The 18,691-nt window shown below is 45.5% G+C and overlaps 2 protein-coding genes across 2 annotated transcripts in view; one reads left to right on the top strand and one right to left on the bottom strand.

Moving 5' to 3' along the window:
- Gimap1 (GTPase, IMAP family member 1) overlaps nucleotides 1-8,298 on the top strand; it is a 19,020-nt gene extending 10,722 nt beyond the window's left edge. Inside the window, exons 4-5 of the mRNA XM_010637586.2 lie at nucleotides 5,929-6,044; nucleotides 7,188-8,298. Coding sequence (XP_010635888.2) covers nucleotides 5,929-6,044; nucleotides 7,188-8,077 — 1,006 coding nt within the window. The 3' untranslated portion in view covers nucleotides 8,078-8,298. The remainder of the gene's footprint in view (nucleotides 1-5,928; nucleotides 6,045-7,187) is intronic.
- Nucleotides 8,299-11,911: 3,613 nt separating this feature from the next.
- On the bottom strand, nucleotides 11,912-17,707 carry LOC104871609 (GTPase IMAP family member 5-like). Its single transcript, XM_010637593.3, has 3 exons — nucleotides 17,564-17,707; nucleotides 13,371-13,419; nucleotides 11,912-12,783 (listed from the first exon to the last, which is right to left on the bottom strand). Exons 1-3 carry the CDS (start codon nucleotides 17,579-17,581, stop codon nucleotides 11,912-11,914), a joined length of 939 nt encoding a protein of 312 aa, XP_010635895.1. The 5' UTR covers nucleotides 17,582-17,707.
- Nucleotides 17,708-18,691: the final 984 nt, after the last annotated feature.

The raw sequence follows: 18,691 nt of genomic DNA, 5'->3' as shown, positions 1-18,691 counted from the left end.
CGCTGCCCGGGTAAGGACGGTTCGCGGCCGCGCCGCGTTGGGTCGGGAGAACCGCGGTGTAGGCGCTGCTGCTCAGGTCCAGCTCTGGTCGGGGGTCGGTGAAACAGGGCGGAGGTGGACACGCGGGTGGCCAAACTGCACGGTGACTGCTCAAGTTTAAAAATTTATTAGAGTCAAAGACAGGTTGCCATTAGTCCCCACGAAAATCTACTTCCTTGCTTCAAACGCTTATCCCACGGCTCTTGCCACTTTCATAAGCAGTTCTGTAAGTGCTTTCCTGGGTGTCTTTATGAGGTTTAATAAAAAATACGGTGAACGCTGCTGCCAAGTGCCATCCAATGGAGAGGCAGGCTGGTGAAAACATCACAATGTGTCCTAATAGACCTTATTCACTATATTTGGCACTGTGTGACTTCTGACTGTTTCCCAGGGTCAACATAACCATGAAAGTGAGACCTTTTGAATCCATTCAGGACACTGGGGCAGCCAGGACAGCACAACTAAAGACACTCAGGAAAGAGGACTTTCAGAACTGCTGAAGAAATTGTTAAGAATAATGGTATAACTGTGTTTGGGACAAGAGGGAGTACTTGATTAATGGCAGTGTGTCTTGGACTGTAGTACATTTTTTAATTTAAGTATTCACTGTATTTTTCCATCATATCTCGTACAGCAGGAGGTGGGGGAAACACAGCGATAAAATCCACTCGCCTTCCTCAGAGGGCTTGGTGGTTCACATGTTCTGACTTTCCCACTGTGGAAAGCTCTGGGGCTGCTCTGGGGATGTTTTAGACCACTAAGTCTTCATGGGTCTCTCAGGGATAAAGCTGGTCTAACCTTTCATTCCACCTGAAAAGAGTGGAGCTCCACTACAGTGATATACTCACACCCATGTTTGTAGCGGCACAGTTCGTAACAGCTAAAACTTGGAAACAGCCCAAATGCCCATCAGCTGGAGACTGGGTAAAGAAGATGTGGTTTTTCTATAAAATGGAGTACTACTCAGCCATAAAGAATGAGAAACTAGAGACATTTATAACTAAATGGATTCATATGGAGGCCATATTCTTAAGTGAAATAAATAGGACACATGTGTAAATATCGAATAGTTTCTCTGGTGTGAGAAACTAAAAGTGCAAATAAGGACTAAAAGGTATAATAGATAATGTGAAATAGGAAGAAAAGATGCAAAAGGGAAGGGAACAGGGCAGGTGTGGGGGAAAGGAAAGAAGGGAATGGCATTAATATGAGAAAATGAAAAAAATGGAAACAAAGTCTTTGTAAATAAGGAGGGGTGGAGGGGTTGAAGGGAGGCCAGGGGAATGGGGGGGATAAGAACCAAGATAGATTATGTAAAGGTACAAATTTCCAATGATAGATGACATTATATTGTATACCTAAAATGTACCAATGAAATTAATTTTAAACAAGAAGCATGGAGCTCCAGAGGGCTTGGGTTTCCTCAGCACCCCAGCATTGTGGGGGCATCTCCTTAAGGACAGCCTCCTGCATTCTCACAGCCCACCCCAGCTGCTGGCCCCTACTCCCAGGGGTACAGGACAGACTTCAGAGCTCCACAGGGCAATGAATAATCTTACTTTCCTATCACCATGAGACTGGAGTGACACACAAAGCTCTCCAGAGAACTGTATCTTATGATTCTGACCTGAAAAACCACACATTCTCCCCCAAACACCCATCATCTCTACTAGCACACACTGTTCAAGATGCTTCTCTCATACATCAGTCTTCTGTTCAAGTGTGAGCAACCCCTTTGTCAAGTAAACTTTTAGAGGGGACTGGGATGGAATTAAAATGACTTCCTGCAAACTGGAGACACCAGTTCCCCTAATGCAGGTTTTGGGGAGGGCAGTCAGATGGAGGAGATACTTATGCAAAAGAAAGACACATATTTTTATCCTTTCTACAATAGCCTTCTTCCTTGTTATTTCATAAATAAGTGATCATCATGACAAAATTGGGCTCATACAATTTTCAAATAGGAATGTACATTTTTTTAAAATTTTAGTATATATTTGTGATCCAGAGCAGATATAGTCATGATGGGGAATCGGTGCATATACGTGTCCCATCTCCATCCTTTTTACTTCCCCTTCCTCTCTCCCCCATCCCCCAAATCCCTTCCCATCTTCACAAAGTCTACTTCCCTGCTTCCTATCATCTATCTTGTATTTCGCTCTTTAAATTATTTATACTTTGGAAAGGAGGGAAGGGATGAGAAAGGAACATAAAAAGAATGAAGATGCATTATGTCCATGTACCAACTCCCCACAATGAATGTAATCGTTGTGTACTGCAAAGATGGACTAATAAAAATTAAAAATTTTTAAACAAATTATTTACACGTCAAGTCTCATATAGGAGAACCGCAATATATTTAACCTGCACCAGAATGTCCATTACACGCAGCTGCTTCAACCTCCTTCGCAAGGTAGGCGCTGCCTCTGCCCATCTTGCTGGGCCTCTGTCTGCCAGTGCCCCCGTGACCTCTGGTCCCATGCTGGGGGAAATGAGTACAGTTTTTCCTTTGGAGAAGGAATCTGCCTCCCTGCTCAATCCCCCTGTTTGTGTCTCCTCTGCCATCACGTTCCTTTAGGTCCATAATGCACTCCCCAGTCTTTGTTTCCTGGTACCAGGGATCAAATTCAGAACCACCGAGCTAAATCCCCGGCCCTCCCCAGTCTTTGCTTAAGTTTCATTGAGTCCCTTTCATGCCTTGTCTGTGACTGACATTAGCCTGTCCTTCGGGAGCCTTCCAGACTCACCTCTGAATGCTTTGTTGACATCTGCCAAAGAATCTTTACCTCGTGGGACATGTGTCTTCTCCCCTTGCAGCCTGATCTGCTCAGAAGTTGGTTCAGGAAGTGTTTTTGCTGCACCTTGACTAATGTGTAGCTGAGTTTGGTTGCCTTTTGTGACAGCCACATTGCACATTTGAATCACACTGAGGACCAAGTCAAGTAAAAACTTGAGATTGCCTCAAACGATTCCTTCCCCTGCAATTTTATCTTTAATAATCTTATGTATTTTCATTTATTAATTGGAAAACACACACTCAAGGCCCTGCAGTACCATTCTCTGTACTGGTATTAGCCAATCAGTGGCAGTGGATGCCTTTCCTGACTATGGGCCAGCAGCATTGTGTGTGGTGTTCCAGAAGACTTAATGACTTCTTTAGAATCATCATTGTCCCTACCACCACCACTGAGAAATGAAGGAGAATTTATATTGAAAGAAGTTGTCTTAGGGATTCAACTTACAGCAAGTGTGAGACTTGGGGCAGGTCATTTGAGGCTGTTTCCTAAGATTTTTAAAAGAAATTTTAATACCAACAATCTTACTCACGCCACAGAAATTTAGAACCACAAAATGGACGTGAGAGAAGTGTGGTAATCATAACTGGATGCACAGAGGATCACTATGATGCGGTTTATCGCCAGCGTCGTCGCCACTGTCATCTTTACCACACTGATTGATTCCAGTCTCAGAAAATGCCATCTAAAGTGGGAAAAGTGTCAGAGACTTTGGGCAGATTCAGCAAAGACCAGACAGTACGAGAGAGATGGTGATAAGGAGATGTGTGGGTGAAATAAAATGAAAGTAGGGAGGAAAGGGGGTGAGGAGGGGAAGGGAGAGAGGGAGGGAGGAAGCTGCCTTAACATATTCCGATAATGTGAAAATAGCTGGTTTTCCCTTAACAGCACCAAGAAAATCCACTGAATGAATAGAAAAATGCCCAAAAGATAAGTAACAGAAGCTACCTAAATAGCAAATAAGCTATGAAAGCTGTTTTTAATTCAGGATAGTTGGTGTCAATTTCAAGTTTAAACCTATCACGACTTCTGTATTTATGTCCCTAAGGACGGCAAAAATTGACTGTAATATCATCCAAATGCCTGTGAGGATTTGGAGAATTCTCATGTTATTGTGCATGGAGGTCAGTGGTGACAAACCTATGGCACGCATGCAGCAGTGGGCTGTTTGTATCATTGAAAGCTCTGAAAGGTTCACCACCATTCAAATAGGTATTAACACAGCCCACTTCAAGTCATATCTGGCTGTATATTCCAGATAAACTATTGCTTGTGTGTGCTTGGCATTACCTTGCAGCACTGTTCGTAGTAGCAAGCAAATATTCCAGAACAGCCTGTATGTTTGGTAATAAAGAATTAGAAAAAAATGTTACATAAATAATGCCATTTGTGTAAAAGTTTAAAGAACAAAAACAGTACTACACACTACTTATAGACACATAGTTTATAGAAGTATATATATGCAAGACTGATACACAAAAACCTCAGAGAGCTCACTGTAGAGCTCTTGCCTAGCAGGTGTGTGATCCTGGATATTTGATCCCTGGGACTGAAAAGGCCCCTGAGAATATTAGTTGCCTCTAAAAGGCAAGAAGAAAGAGACTGAGACTGGAGATTAAAAAAAAGAAAAAAGAAAGAAATTTGAATTACATCTGTAATATTTTAATTTTTCAGTCAAACAGAATAGCTGCAGTAAAATGCCAAAATACTTAAATGTGTTCACTTCAGATGGTGGGTTTTAAAAATATATATTCTGTGTATTTCTGCACTTAAAAAGTGTGCTTCATAACCACAGCATCATTAAAACTAAAGAGTGCTCCTGTATTAAATATATAAGGTCATATCTACGTGGGTTTGATTACAGAAACTAATAAAGTATTCTCTAAATAATGAAAAAAAAAAGAATAAGATAAGACCACAAGAGCAAGAAGCAATTTAAATATGTTAAGGGACCATTTTCATCTTCAGAATTAAGGATTATTTTAATCTTACATCATTGCCTTTTCTCTTTTACTTTCCTTTTTAGTTTTATTTTAGAATTCCCTATTTTTAATGTTCATACAGAGATTCCTTTAACTGAAATACCGAATAGTTTCTCTGGTGTGAAAAACTATAATAGTACACAAGATCCTAATGAGATAATTAATAATGTGAAATAGGAAGTAAAGGGCTAAAGGTATAGGGAAAGTGGGCAGGGTGGGGGAAAGGTAATAAGGGAGAGGAAAAAATATGAGAAATTGAAAAAATGGAAATAAAGTGTTTGTAAATAGGGAGGGTAGGAGGGGGTAAAGGGAAGGCAGGGACAAGGGGAAAAAATGAGAATCAAGACCTATTATGTCAACGTACAGGATCCCAATAATGAATGTAACTGTACTGTATACCTAGATTGTACCAATAGACTCAATCTAAAAAAAAAGAAAAAAAAACTAAAGAGTGCTCACTTCAGCAGCACATATACTAAAAACTGGATAAAGAAAACAGAGACAGGAGTTCATCTTCAGGATAGTTGCCTTTTTCTAACACCACAAATAATAATGCAACACAGTGCCACATTTGAATGAAACATTTCTGCCAATGCTTCTGCCAGGTTCCAGTTAAATCCCCCCAAGATACAAAAGTGGTAACGACTGGGAGACCAGGACCTCAGATCCAACCAGGAAGAGTGTTTGGTTCAAAACTGAGAGGGAAGGGCTGGGGATTTAGCTCAGCGGTTCGGTGGCCTACCTTGCAAGCACGAGGACCCGAGTTCAAGCCCCGGTACCAAAACAAACAAACAAACAAGAAACAACTGAGAGGGAAATGAGTTTGTCTTGAATTTGGTTTGAATGTTGATTCTTTCTCTTTAGTCTTCCAACACTGTCTCTCCACCAACTACTAGGGATGGAAGGTGACTGTGCTCAGCTCCCTTCCACCTACTTGTTTCAAAACATGTCCTGCTTTGCTGCAAGCTGAAAGCCAGAGCAAGGGAGCATTTCATTAGCATTTCCCAGCACCACCTCATTTGTGCAGAATCATTCACAGATTCTGAGTAAGATCTGGGTTAGAAATTAGCAATGGAAATGGCTCATCTAAGGATAATCCTTCTAGGTATCTGACTCCAGAGGCCCTACCAGTTCCCATATGGGCACTGCCTTTTATTCCTTTCCTGCTTTTTGTTCCAGGAGAGAATGCAAGGGCTGAAGAAGAACATATACGGAGCCATGGCTGCAGGTAAGAAAGCCTCTATCACAGTTCTAAAGAGCACCAGCCTTAGGGAGAGTCTTTGTCCTCTACCCACCTGGGCCCCACATCAAACACAGGAAGAGAAATCCAGTTATTTTAGACTGAAGCAGGAAAAGGCAACCCTGTCTCCCAGTTCTCCTGTGCCTGAGCCCCATCCCTCCTAGTGTGATGATCTCCCTGTACACAGTATTGAGGAATGTGCAAAGAAGCTCAAGTCAGAGGCAGAGGGTATGGAACTGGATTCTGAATATGATTTCTCTTTTCATGCCTCCTCTAAACTGAAAAAAGAAAAAGTTACCCATAGGGACATCCTAAGAAAACTTAAGGAAAGAACCAACACAGAGTAGAAGGAATAAAGTAATAGATTTATTGAAGCTTAGAATGCACTTAGAATTTATGTGTATTCTTAAGAAAGCTAGAAAACCCCAGGTTCTCCTCTATTCGGTGTTGAAGATTTCACCCTACGCTTGGTGTTTTCCTCTCCTATGCTACTTTTGTTACATTTCCTGTGCTTCTTTCTGACAAACAGATGATCTTTCTCACACAAACCCTTCTACTGGTCTTACCCTCACCCCTTCTTTAGCCATCACCCGGACTTTGTCCCAACATTAACTGTGACCCTCCCTTGTCCCAACTTTAAGCACCACTCACCCCTGAGAGCAAAGACCCAGGACACTCAACCCTTGGCAGGGTCATACACTCTGCCCTGTGGATTGGGACGCATGTGTCTACAGAGTGCTGGGAACTTGTGGGTGAAAGAGGCATGACCATACTTTCTCATTCCTGCATCTCTCACCCTCCCTCCTTCTAATCTCACCTTTATTTAGCAACACATCTCAGTGGAGCTGCCTTAAATACCATCAAGGAAAGGCACAGTGACCACGTTCTTTGCAGAAAGAAAACATATTGGTCAAGGCTCAGATAAGGTACACAGAGTATCTCTCTAGTGTGGCAGTTCTGACCCCCTGGCCATGTATGAGTCCAGATGTGGGCTCCTCAAGGTGGGCTCCTTACAGTCCAGGAGCCACCTGAAGCCCTATGCAGGCATTGGGATGCACAGCTTTCATGGAAATCTGTGACCTGGAAGTTACTCACTAACTTAGTAAGGCACCAAAACTTCTTTTTTCCTAGGTGGACCGGAAGATCACAGGTACGCAGTGCATCCACCATTGAGAATCATCCTGGTGGGAAAAACCGGCAGCGGGAAGAGTGCCACAGGCAACAGCATCCTCTGCCGACCAGCCTTCCAGTCCGGCCTGGGGGCCAAGTCGGTGACCAGCACGTGCCATGGGGAGATGGGCACGTGGGATGGGAGGAGCATCCTGGTGGTCGATACGCCCCCCATCTTCGAGTCCAGGGCCTGGACTCCGGACATGTACAAGGACATCGGGGACTGTTACTGGCTGTCAGCCCCAGGGCCCCACGTGCTGCTCCTGGTGACCCAGCTCGGGCGCTTCACCGCCCAGGACACCGTGGCAGTGAGGAGGGTAAAGGAGGTCTTCGGGGTGGAAACCATGAGGCACGTGGTCATCTTGTTCACCCACAAGGAAGACTTGGGGGACAAGTCCCTGGATGACTACGTGGCGAGCACGGACAACCGCAGCCTGCAGGCTCTGGTGCGGGAGTGCGGGAGGCGGTACTGCGCCTTCAACAACCGGGCGGCGGCCGGCCAGGAGCAGCGCGGGCAGCTGGCTGAGCTCAGGACTGTGCTGGACAGGCTGCAGTGCGAGCTGGAAGGCTGCTTCCTCAGCAACGACCTGTTCCTTTGGGCCCACGTGCTGCGGCAGGGCGGGGCTGCTGCTGGCCAGGAAGACCACAGGCGCTACCTGGCCCAGGTGAGGCAGCAGGTGCAGAAGCAGAGGCGACAGCTGAAAGTGGCGGAGAGCAGCTGTGTGTTCAGGGCGCTCCTCAGAGCCCAAGACTGGATTGTGTCCCATGTTGTGGTATCTGCCTGTTTTATTATATGTGGTTTGATTTTTCTTGCACTTTTAATTAATTTTCGTTTTCTTCAGGGAAACTGAGCACTTCCTGGTGATTTCTACAATCAGATATTTTTTCCAGGTTCCCCATCTCAGTCTTTATGTGTGTGCTGCTCTACATTTTATGCAGTTTCACTCTATTTTGCTTTCTTGCATGAGATATTTATTTTCCTGGAATTGCTTTTAGGTAAATAACTCAAAGGGAAATTTTTCTGTTCTTGTTTGGTTAAAAAACATGATAAAGAAAATATGATATCTATACACAATGGAGTACTATTGTGCTCTAAAGATGGATAAACTTGAGTCATTTGTAGGAAAATAGATAAACCGTGAGACCATAGTGTTATGTTAAATAAATCAGTTTCTTATATGAGAAAACCAAAGTATAAATAAATCAAAAAGCAAACCAAAAGATAGATAGTGGTAACTTGGTTCACAAACACTTGTTTGCAAAAAATCTGGTTTGCAAACAGAAGCTTTTGGAAGCATTTTGTTTTTGTTTACAAACTCTGCATCAGGTGACATCTTTCCCACACAGACACAAACATGGCCATCTTTTCCAAAATCATGGACCAAATTAAGTTTGTGAGCCGAGGTACCACTGTAATAGGAAATAGGGAGATAGATCTTTTGCAAATGAGAAGGGTATCAAGAGATGGAGGTAGAGGATGGGGGAAGGGGAAAGGGTTGTAGAAAGAGTGAAGCTGTGCTATGTGGGTGTGCCAACTCCCCGTGAAGAATGTAAGCATTATGCACTGCAAACATGGACTGCTAGAAATGAGTGAAAAAAATAAATGAATAAATAAATAGTGAGAGTAGGTAGTAAACAAACCAGATACCAACCTTCATGAAGCCTCTGGGGGCTTGCAGGAGGAAGGCACGTGAATTGTGAGGCGAGGGGACTGTGCACCTCTGAACCCCTACTTTCCATAGGTGTGATGTTGGGAAGAGAAATGTGCTCTCTGCTAAGCTAGTCGCAGAAGTTCTTATTTTCCTCATAACCCCCCAGATCTCATCGTGGGCTGTAAATGATAATGTGCCCTCACCCCTCAGTTCCCTCCAGAGGAAGATAGGGTGGTCTGATGAGCAAGCCAGGCACTCAAGGGTAAGGAAGAGGACAGGGAGAAGGGTTCTGGACATAAGAGACAGCTGAGCAAAGCATCAGAGCAGACAGAGGCTGGGCCTCACTGCAGGGAAAGCAGGCTCAGCTGCTGGGAAATGTGGAGCAAGAAATCCTAATGCAGGGGTGAAAAGGGCCACCAAAAAAAAAAAAAAAAAAAGACAGACAGAGATCCTGGGCTCAGTGTGCTACTTGGTAGACATCATGGCCACTCAACTGCATGTGTAGGCAAAAGTCACCATGAACAAGAGGATGTGTCCCATAAATCTTGATGAACACTGAATTTTGAATTTCATGCCACTTTCATGTGTGAAGGTGAAATGACTCTTCTTCTGATTTCTTCAACCATTAAAAAGTAGAGAGCCCCATGTGCCCATCAACAGATGAATAAATAAAGAAAATACATTTACACACAGTGGAGCACAACTCTGCCATAAATAAGGGTGAACTTGAGTCATCTGTAGGCAAATCAATGCACTTTCACTAAGTGAAATAAATCAGACACACCACTTTAAGTATCACATGGTTTCTTTTACAGGAGAAAACCAAAATATAAATAAGTTAAAGAGCAAAATAGGATAGACAATAGGAAACACAGAGATAGAACTTTTTCAAAAGGGAAGGTGAACAAGAGATGGAGGGAGGGCCAAGGATTTAGCTCAGCATTTCCACCGCCTGCCTTGCAAGCACAAGGACCTGATTTTGAACTCCGGTACAAAAAAAAAAAAAAAGAGGGAGGGAGAAAAGGGGAAGAAAAGGGATTGTAAAAAGAATAAAGATGTGCTATGTACATGTACCAGTTCCCCAGAAGGAATATAATCATAATGTACTGCAAATGTGGACTAATAAATTTTTTTAAATGTAACCTGTACAAGCCTCCCTTAGCTTGCAGCTGCATGGGCCAGGTTTGAAGCTGTCCTTAAATTCCCTACTGTTGCCTGGGGCACAGTGGAATGTGCCGTCTTTAACTGGAAACTCAGTGCAATCCCGTGTGATATTGGTGGGAATTCAGGGGAAGGGTGATGTTCCACATTCCAAAGAGAGGAAGGCTGACTGACATTGGGGTGAAACACAAGCACAGGTCAGGACCCTGCTGTTTAGTAGTGCTGCCCCCTCCGATTCTTTGTACCTTGTGTAGTACAGCGCGCATTTCCCACTGTGCAGGGAGCGTTCAGTGTCAGCTCCTGAAGCCCTGGGAACGGGAGGGATTCCAAGTGCTCAGACCGAAGACTACTGCTCAATGCAGGCTTCAGGCAGCATGTTCCCACCTGCCTCGGTCTGTCTCTGCCTTGGCCTGCTTCCATTCAACTCCACAGACATTTATCACAAGTATCCTGAGTGCCAGAGTCTCTGCTCGGTGCCAGGAATGTGAGATAAATAATGACAGTGTTCTGCTCCACGACAGGCACAGTGGGTGGAGGGAGGGAGGCAGACACAAACCAGTTACATAAGACCCAGGACGGGTCACATTCAGAGGAAAGGATGCCACATTGGTTATCAGGACCTCGCTGCTCCACTGGCAGTGGGCACAGTGGGAGGGACAGACATGGGAGACGCTAAGAAGGGCATCCGTGTTAGATGGGCACAGATGGCTGCATTGGGGAGGGAACCTGGGAAACCCCCTAAAAGGCGGCATGGAGAAGCAGAGAATTTAGTAGAGGAAGGTGCATCCTTTGGCTCTAGATGTGCCCGCCGTGAAGTCCTCAGGGCCTTGTCCAGCAGGCAGTGGTGACCTCATCCTCCATCTAGGGAAAGTGTTCTGACCAACCACAAGCCTGGCCCCAGGCAAGTGCTAGGGAACAGATGACAGGGGGATGCCCCTTACAGGACCCTGGATGGCTTCCTCCAAGCCTCCTGGTCCATATGCCCTCCACCAACAGACTTTTCACCTGAAACACTGTTGCTGAATGCCCAGTGGACACCTCTCATCCCTCACTTCCAGGGGAAGAGAGCTGGGCCATTTTGCTGCAGGGAAGGAGCCAGGGCACTCCTAGAGCTTCCTCCATGGGAGCATTGGCCAGAGGGATTCCTTGGAGTGTGCGGACGTGAGCTCACTTCTCTTGGGCCTCCTGCTAACCAGTGAAGAAAGCCGGAAAAAGCCCCACTAAGCACTGCCACAGTTCCTCCATTCTTTTCCACTCCTGGAAGCACTTTTGCCTTATTTAAGTTCAGTGAATGTCTTCTCTCCTGTAGACAACACAGTTAGAGGGATTTTTCCTAATTCCAGGAAACAGAAAAGAGCAAAGAGAAAAGACAATCCTGCTCCCTCCCTCTGGTGCCACTTCCTCAAAGGAAACAGGAAAATAGGGAAGTTCTGATGGAAAAAAAAGGAATGTGAAACACTCTTCATTAGTTCCCCACGCTTTCAGGTATAGGTAAGGGAACCCCAGAACTCACACAGCTTACAAAGTTAGGAAATTTACTGGCTCGCATAATTGAAAATGCAGAGATGGGGTAGGCTTTGGGGCTGGGTGATTCGGGGGCTTCTTTTTGTTCCATTTTTCTGTTCTGCCTTGAAGTTTCACTTCTACCTTATCGATAGCAGAATGGCTGCTGAAGTTCTGGTCATCACACCCAGACCCAGCAAGTCTGCAGCTCAGGGCCAAGGTAAGGAAATCTGCAAGGAAGAAAGGGAAACCGGACACTGTCTGGACAAGTGGTGCCTGCAGACCATCATGAAGTGATTTCTGAATTAGTGACACATAGAGCAGAGTCCATGAGGTGACACTTTAGAAAACGCTCCAAGATACAAAGTGTCATGGGTGATACAATATGATCAGAAAAATCAAGAGAACAAAGAAGCTGCACCAAATCAAAACAGCACAGATCTCCTTGTGTAACATCACACAGTCTTGGGCCCTGAACACACAGCTGCTCTCCGCCACTTTCAGCTGTCGCCTCTGCTTCTGCACCTGCTGCCTCACCTGGGCCAGGTAGCGCCTGTGGTCTTCCTGGCCAGCAGCAGCCCCGCCCTGCCGCAGCACGTGGGCCCAAAGGAACAGGTCGTTGCCGAGGAAGCAGCCTTCCAGCTCGCACTGCAGCCTGTCCAGCACAGTCCTGAGCTCAGCCAGCTGCCCGCGCTGCTCCTGGCCGGCCGCCGCCCGGTTGTTGAAGGCGCAGTACCGCCTCCCGCACTCCCGCACCAGAGCCTGCAGGCTGCGGTTGTCTGTGCTCGCCACGTAGTCATCCAGGGACTTGTCCCCCAAGGCTTCCTTGTGGGTGAACAAGATGACCACGTGCCTCATGGTTTCCACCCCGAAGACCTCCTTTACCCTCCTCACTGCCACGGTGTCCTGGGCGGTGAAGCGCCCGAGCTGGGTCACCAGGAGCAGCACGTGGGGCCCTGGGGCTGACAGCCAGTAACAGTCCCCGATGTCCTTGTACATGTCCGGAGTCCAGGCCCTGGACTCGAAGATGGGGGGCGTATCGACCACCAGGATGCTCCTCCCATCCCACGTGCCCATCTCCCCATGGCACGTGCTGGTCACCGACTTGGCCCCCAGGCCGGACTGGAAGGCTGGTCGGCAGAGGATGCTGTTGCCCGTGGCACTCTTCCCGCTGCCGGTTTTTCCCACCAGGATGATCCTCAAGGTTGATGACTCCACAGCGCAGCACTCTTCTCCATCTGCTGCATGGGAAGTCAATACGTAAGAAAGGCTTTGAGATAAGGGGCACAAAAGATCAAAAAGATAAAGCCCCAGCAGAGCTAGCATCCTAGACCGAACAGGTGACTCCACCTGTTCTCCCATCACCCACACCCACATGTAGTGAATAAAAGAGACTGGCTCAGGGATTGTGGGACAAGTTGCCCCAGCGAGCCAGAGTCCAGGCATCTTTCCCCCAGGGACTGCTCCATTCTGCCACCCTTTTCAGGACCTGCCCTCTGTTCAGTCTCCAAGCACACCACAGGCTGCTGCAAGATGCTCAGAAGTTCCTACAACACTGGGCTATTTGTCCTTTAGCTCTGTTCCTCCCATCCTGCTCGGTTTCTTCTTCAGAAGATGGCAGGGTTTTACCAGGAAAAACTTGCCTTCAAACAGGAGCATATAACAGCTGCGGGCCCGGTATGTATGCAATGCACTATCCAATGAGCTTGTTCTGTCTTGGAGTGAACACAACCCTGTACCGCTCACCCCCAGGTGGAAGTCTGCCCCAGTGCTGGACAGGGGCCCTGGCCTATTGAAAAATCTCCTCCATCCAGGGTGGCCTCCTTACCTGCGGGGATGGCACCTTTTCCACCCTTCTGAAGCCCTTCCATGTTTTTCTAGAGAGGAAAACATACAGGGCTTGTTCACACTGGAGTTGGGTGGAATAGATAACACACAACACCACATCCTATAGATGAGGCCATTGGGCAAGAGCATGAAAAAACAAACCCAGCTAACATCACACACAATGGAGCTGAGACTGAAACCCAGATGTGTGGGGCCCCAGATGTTTCCAGCAGTGGACTGAGTTTCATTTGTGGAAGGCACAGAAAGCCCCAAAGGAATTCCTACATGTGCTCATGTTTCCTAAGAATGAGACAACAGATGACTCCAAGACTTTTAATTTAAGCACTAAGTGTCAAAACCCAGCTTTTAGCAGACTTGTTCATAACTCCTTTGAAGGTATCTTTAGCTCCAGAGAAGATAAACAGTAGCAACTTCCTGTCTCTTGGACTCTACTTTTCATCCTAATCCTATGGAAACTGTTTCAGTTTGGTTTGTAAAGCCAGCTTCAGAACATCCACATTCTGAAAACCAATTGTCCTTGCTGAGGAACCTCAGTGCTGATTTTATGACTCAGGCCCTGTTCTTCATCCAATCAAGCACTGGTCTTCAGCATGGAAAACAGCTCCTGGGCATTTTTCTGTCCATGTCCAGGCCATAAAACTTTCAAAATGAGCATAGGAGTCAGTCTATCAGCTTGGCCAGGCCATGAGACTCAGGGATCTAGTCTGACACAAACAATGGTGTGAGGCTGTTGTGCCAGTGTGGCTGACATTAAGCAAAGATTGCCTTCCATAGACACAAAAACAAATGCAGATCTACTCAGCTACCTCATCTTTGACAAAGGAGCTGACCATCCTCAGTGGAGGAAAGATAGCCTCTTTAATAAATGGTGTTGGAAAAACTGGATGTCAACCTGCCACAGATTAAAATTAGACCCTTATCTTTTGCCATGCACTAAATTAAAATCCAAATGGATTAAAGATCTAAATATTAAAACAGAAACATTAAACTTGCTGGAAGGTAAGTTAGGCAGAACTCTGGAAGACATTGGCATAGGAAAAGACTTTATGAACAAATCCTCAGTAGCAAGGGAACTAGCAGATAGAATCAACAACTGGGATCTCATCTTACTAAAAAGCTTCTGTACTTCAAAAGAAACCATTAGCAGAACTAAGAGACAATCTACAATGTGGGAAAAAATTTTTACCAGCTGTACCTCAGACAAAGGACTATTATCAAGGATATATAAAGAACTCAAAACAATCAGTCCCCCCAAATATAAAGACCCGATCCAAAAATGGGCATCCGAAATGAACAGACATTTCTCATACAAAGAAGTGAAAGCAGCAAGAAAATATATGAAAAAATGTTCCACATCACTGGTCATTCGAGAGATGCAGATGAAAACAACACTGAGATTCCACCTCACCCCACAAAGAATGGCTGCTATCAAGAAATCACACAATAACAAATGTTGGCGGGGTTGTGGGGAGAAAGGAACCCTCCTCCATTGTTGGTGGGAGTGCAGACTAGTGCAACCACTATGGAAATCAATATGGAGATACCTCAAAGAGCTTGGACTGGAGGTTCCATTTGACCCAGCCATCCCTCTGTTGGGTATCTTTCCAAGAGAACTAAAAGAATCATATCACAGAGAAGTATGTGCACCCATGTTTATAGCGGCACAGTTTGTAATAGCTAAATCTTGGAAACAACCTATTTGCCCATCCGTTGGAAACTGGATAAAGAAGTTGTGGTTTTTCTATAAAATGGAATATTACTCAGCCATAAAGAGCGAGAGAATAGATTCATTCATAGGAAAATGGATACATATTGAAGATATACTCCTAAGTGAAATAAATAAGTCACACATATGTAAATACCAAATAGTCTCCCTGGTGTGAATAATCTGCAACAATGCATAAGATTCTAATAAGATTACTGACATTTAGAAATTTGAAGAAAGGAGCTAAAGGTGTAGGGAAGGTGTGATGCGTAGGGGAAGAACAAAAAGGGAAAAGAAAAAAATGTGAGAGAAGGAAAAGATGAAAATAAAGTGTTTGTAGATGGGGAGGGGAGGAGGGGGTGAAGGGAGGGCAGAGGTAAGGGGAAAAAATGAGAATCAAGACTTGCCATGTAGAGGTACATGATTCCAACAATGAATGTAACTGTACTGTATCCCTAAAATGTACCAATAAACTCAATAAAATTAATAAAAAAAAAAAAGATTGCCTTCCATGACAGGGTGGGCCTTGTCTGATCAGATGAAGGAGCAAAGCTGAGGTTTTTGCTGAAGGAATTGTCTCAAGGGTGCAGCATTCACTCCTTCCTGAGTCCCTAGCCTGACAGCCTCCTTGAGGATTTTGGAACTAATTCCTTGAAATAAATATCTGGAAGCAGGGAGGACAGGATCATCTATGGGTCCCACTCTCCCATGGTCCCTGGGCGTTATAAGATACTCACATGATGTGCTTGGCCAAGTGAGCAGTAGCGGCCATTTCCCCCCAAGAATCAGAACCTTGAATTGCTCTATTCTCTGACTGAACCCAGCCTGAGCAAAAAGATGACAGTTAAAGCAGGGGAGGAAATATTGATGGTTTCTCATTTTCATAATTATTATTTTTTTAGACTTTTATTTTTTTTCCAATCACAGAGCTGACTTTCTAGTGTGAGTCACCACAGTTCGAACCAAATGACTGTCACCATTTACCCTACTTTGTCCCTACTGAGAACCCTGCCCAGGATGTCACTGTCATCCCACCCCACCCAAGAGCCCATTCAGGGCTGGCCGTCAACCCACCTCGATCACTTATCACTTCCTCCCCATCAGTCGTCCTGTCAATGCATTCACAGTGTTACTAAGCAGCTCTGTTTACCAGATATCACCTGCCCCAGGAGGATGGCTGGGCCCCCGCCTGGGAAAGGATCCCCCAATCTAGCAAGAGAGGCAGGATGTCTCTTGTGCCTCTTGTGGTGGTAGCATTTCCAGCTGCAGGATGGGAAGAGGCTGAGAGGGACAGGGAAGCTGCGGGCTTCCCTTGAAAATATTATGAAATGGACTCAAACTGGAGGGTTAGCTTTGGGCACATTCTCTAGCTCCATTTGCAAAAAGTAATAATAATATTATTCTCCTTGCTTCCCCTGTGTCTCTGAGCTCCAGTGGCACCCTGATTAGGAGAATTCAAGATTTAGTGTGAGAATCCACTGCTGCTCAAGGGTATGAGTCAGTGTAGTTTCCCAGGAATAAAGCCTCTGCTTCTTCTACCTTCATTCTGGCTAATTCTGCTGTCTTTCTTTTTTGTTTTTTGGTTTGTTTGTCTGTTTGTTTATTTTTTGAGACAGGGTCTCACTATGTAGTTAAGACTGACCTAGAACTCACTATGTAGCCAGGCTGGTCTCGAACTCACAGCAATCCTCCTGCCTCAGCCTCCCGAGTGCTGGGATTAAAGGCGTGCACCATCCAGGCTGGTCTCGAACTCACAGCAATCCTCCTGCCTCAGCCTCCCGAGTGCTGGGATTAAAGGCGTGCACCACCATGCCTGGCTTTAATTATGCTGTTTTAATGAATTCTTTTTCTATTTTTTAAATTTTGTCTCTATCAGAAATGAAAAGTGAATGCTGTGTGTGAGCAGATCAACTTGAATCATATTCCTGAAATCTTTCTCCCTCTTGAAAAATAGAAAGTTTCCATCCAATTGAGTATTCAACCATAAGGAATGGGGGAGAAATAGCTTCAAAATCCAAAGGTGAATGTTCAGCCAGTACTTCAAAGGGAAGGGTATCCCATGACTTCTGGAGGGCTGGTGGGGTTGGAGGAGGGGCTGCCCTTTAACATGTGGAGCCCCACATCTGTTCCCAGATCTGGGTGCAGCCTCTTCCATGGGCACATCCGAAAGTGCCTATTCACAAATTCAGAGGAAAATTCACAGTATCACCAGAGGCTGTTGCCTTAGCTCATGCCAGTCACCCTTTTAGGGTCCCAAAGAGATCTGCTTGCTGCTATTTTCAGCATTCATTCATTCAGGACTTTACAGTATACAATTCTGGGTCCTGATTTGAATAAGGAAAAGGTTTAGAAAGTTCAGATGCCTTTTCCTGGTTGGCACAGACTGCTGCCAATAAAACTAAGAAAGGGCAGAAGGGACAATAAAAAGAGGAGTGGGTAATAAAGGAGGAAAAAACAAGTGCTGTTACCTGGTAGATGTGCAGCATTTGCAAGATCTACTCATGGCCTTGGAGCAATCCTCCTCCTGTCCCAGATGGACTCTTTCTTTGGTTCCTAGTCGCTTCATAAGAACCTAAGAGCATAGTGTGAAGGCCCTAGATTCAGTCCCCAGTACCAGGGAAGTGGGGTGGGACAGTGAAGTGAAAACCACAGTCTATCTGCAAGACTGAGCTCATCACACTCCCCGAAGACAGGAAAAGAGTGAGCTGTGTGCTGCCTTGCATAGCTGTCCTCAGAGGGCCATTCTGAGACACCAGGGGAAGGGGCTGTTTTTAAAATATCAGCTCTGTTTCCCTTTCCTTGCTACCCCTCTGCCACACTTTTAGGCAAAACAAACTCACTACTAACATTAAGAGGGGAACAGACACCCAGAGAAGCTGACACTCACCTGGACCATCTCGTGCCATGCCAAGCCTCCATCTGCTCCCACTGGCCCAGGAAGGCCACACATCTCTCCACCCATCTCTCACTCCTCCCCACACTAGAGCCTGGTGTGGGGGACTCGACACAGCAGCAAACCCTGAACCCGAGGCAGCTCTCCAGGCTCCCTGCATACAAAGCAGGCATCCTGGCATCCTGCCTGAGACCGACTATGGCTCCCTCTTATTTTTGAGCTAACTGCTGCCTGCCTTTGGTTTACCTTCCCTCTGATCCGAGCAGGGAATACGGCTTGGTTGGTTTCCTGACCCAGGCAGACCTCGTTTCCACAGGAACCAGGGAGGTATCCAAGCCCACCCATGCTGTGATTTAGGCAAAGCAACCCATCAGAGAGTTTGGCAGGGGGAAGAGCTTTACCAGTTACTTGAACAACTGGGTTCAGATTAATTCAAAAAAAGAAACTATAAGAAGATACAAATAACCTCTTGGATCCCAGCTTCCTTTAGAGAGAAAGGCAATTGTAATGAACATAACACACAGGTCACATCTTGCAATGAAAGCCAGGCTTGACTTCCAAAATACTCTCCTATATTGTTCCTATAACTTAAACTTTTCAAATTATAATCGCCATTACCTTGGATGAGGTGGACACATGGTCACCTGCTAGGGAGGACAGAAAGACAGGCTTGTAAACTACAGAAAACACTGTTTACTTTTAG

The sequence above is a fragment of the Fukomys damarensis genome, unplaced genomic scaffold (genome assembly GCF_012274545.1).
Source record: "Fukomys damarensis isolate Sample0158 unplaced genomic scaffold, DMR_v1.0_HiC HiC_scaffold_16, whole genome shotgun sequence".
Lineage (NCBI taxonomy): Eukaryota > Metazoa > Chordata > Mammalia > Rodentia > Bathyergidae > Fukomys > Fukomys damarensis.
This window is presented reverse-complemented; position numbering and strand designations above follow the sequence as displayed.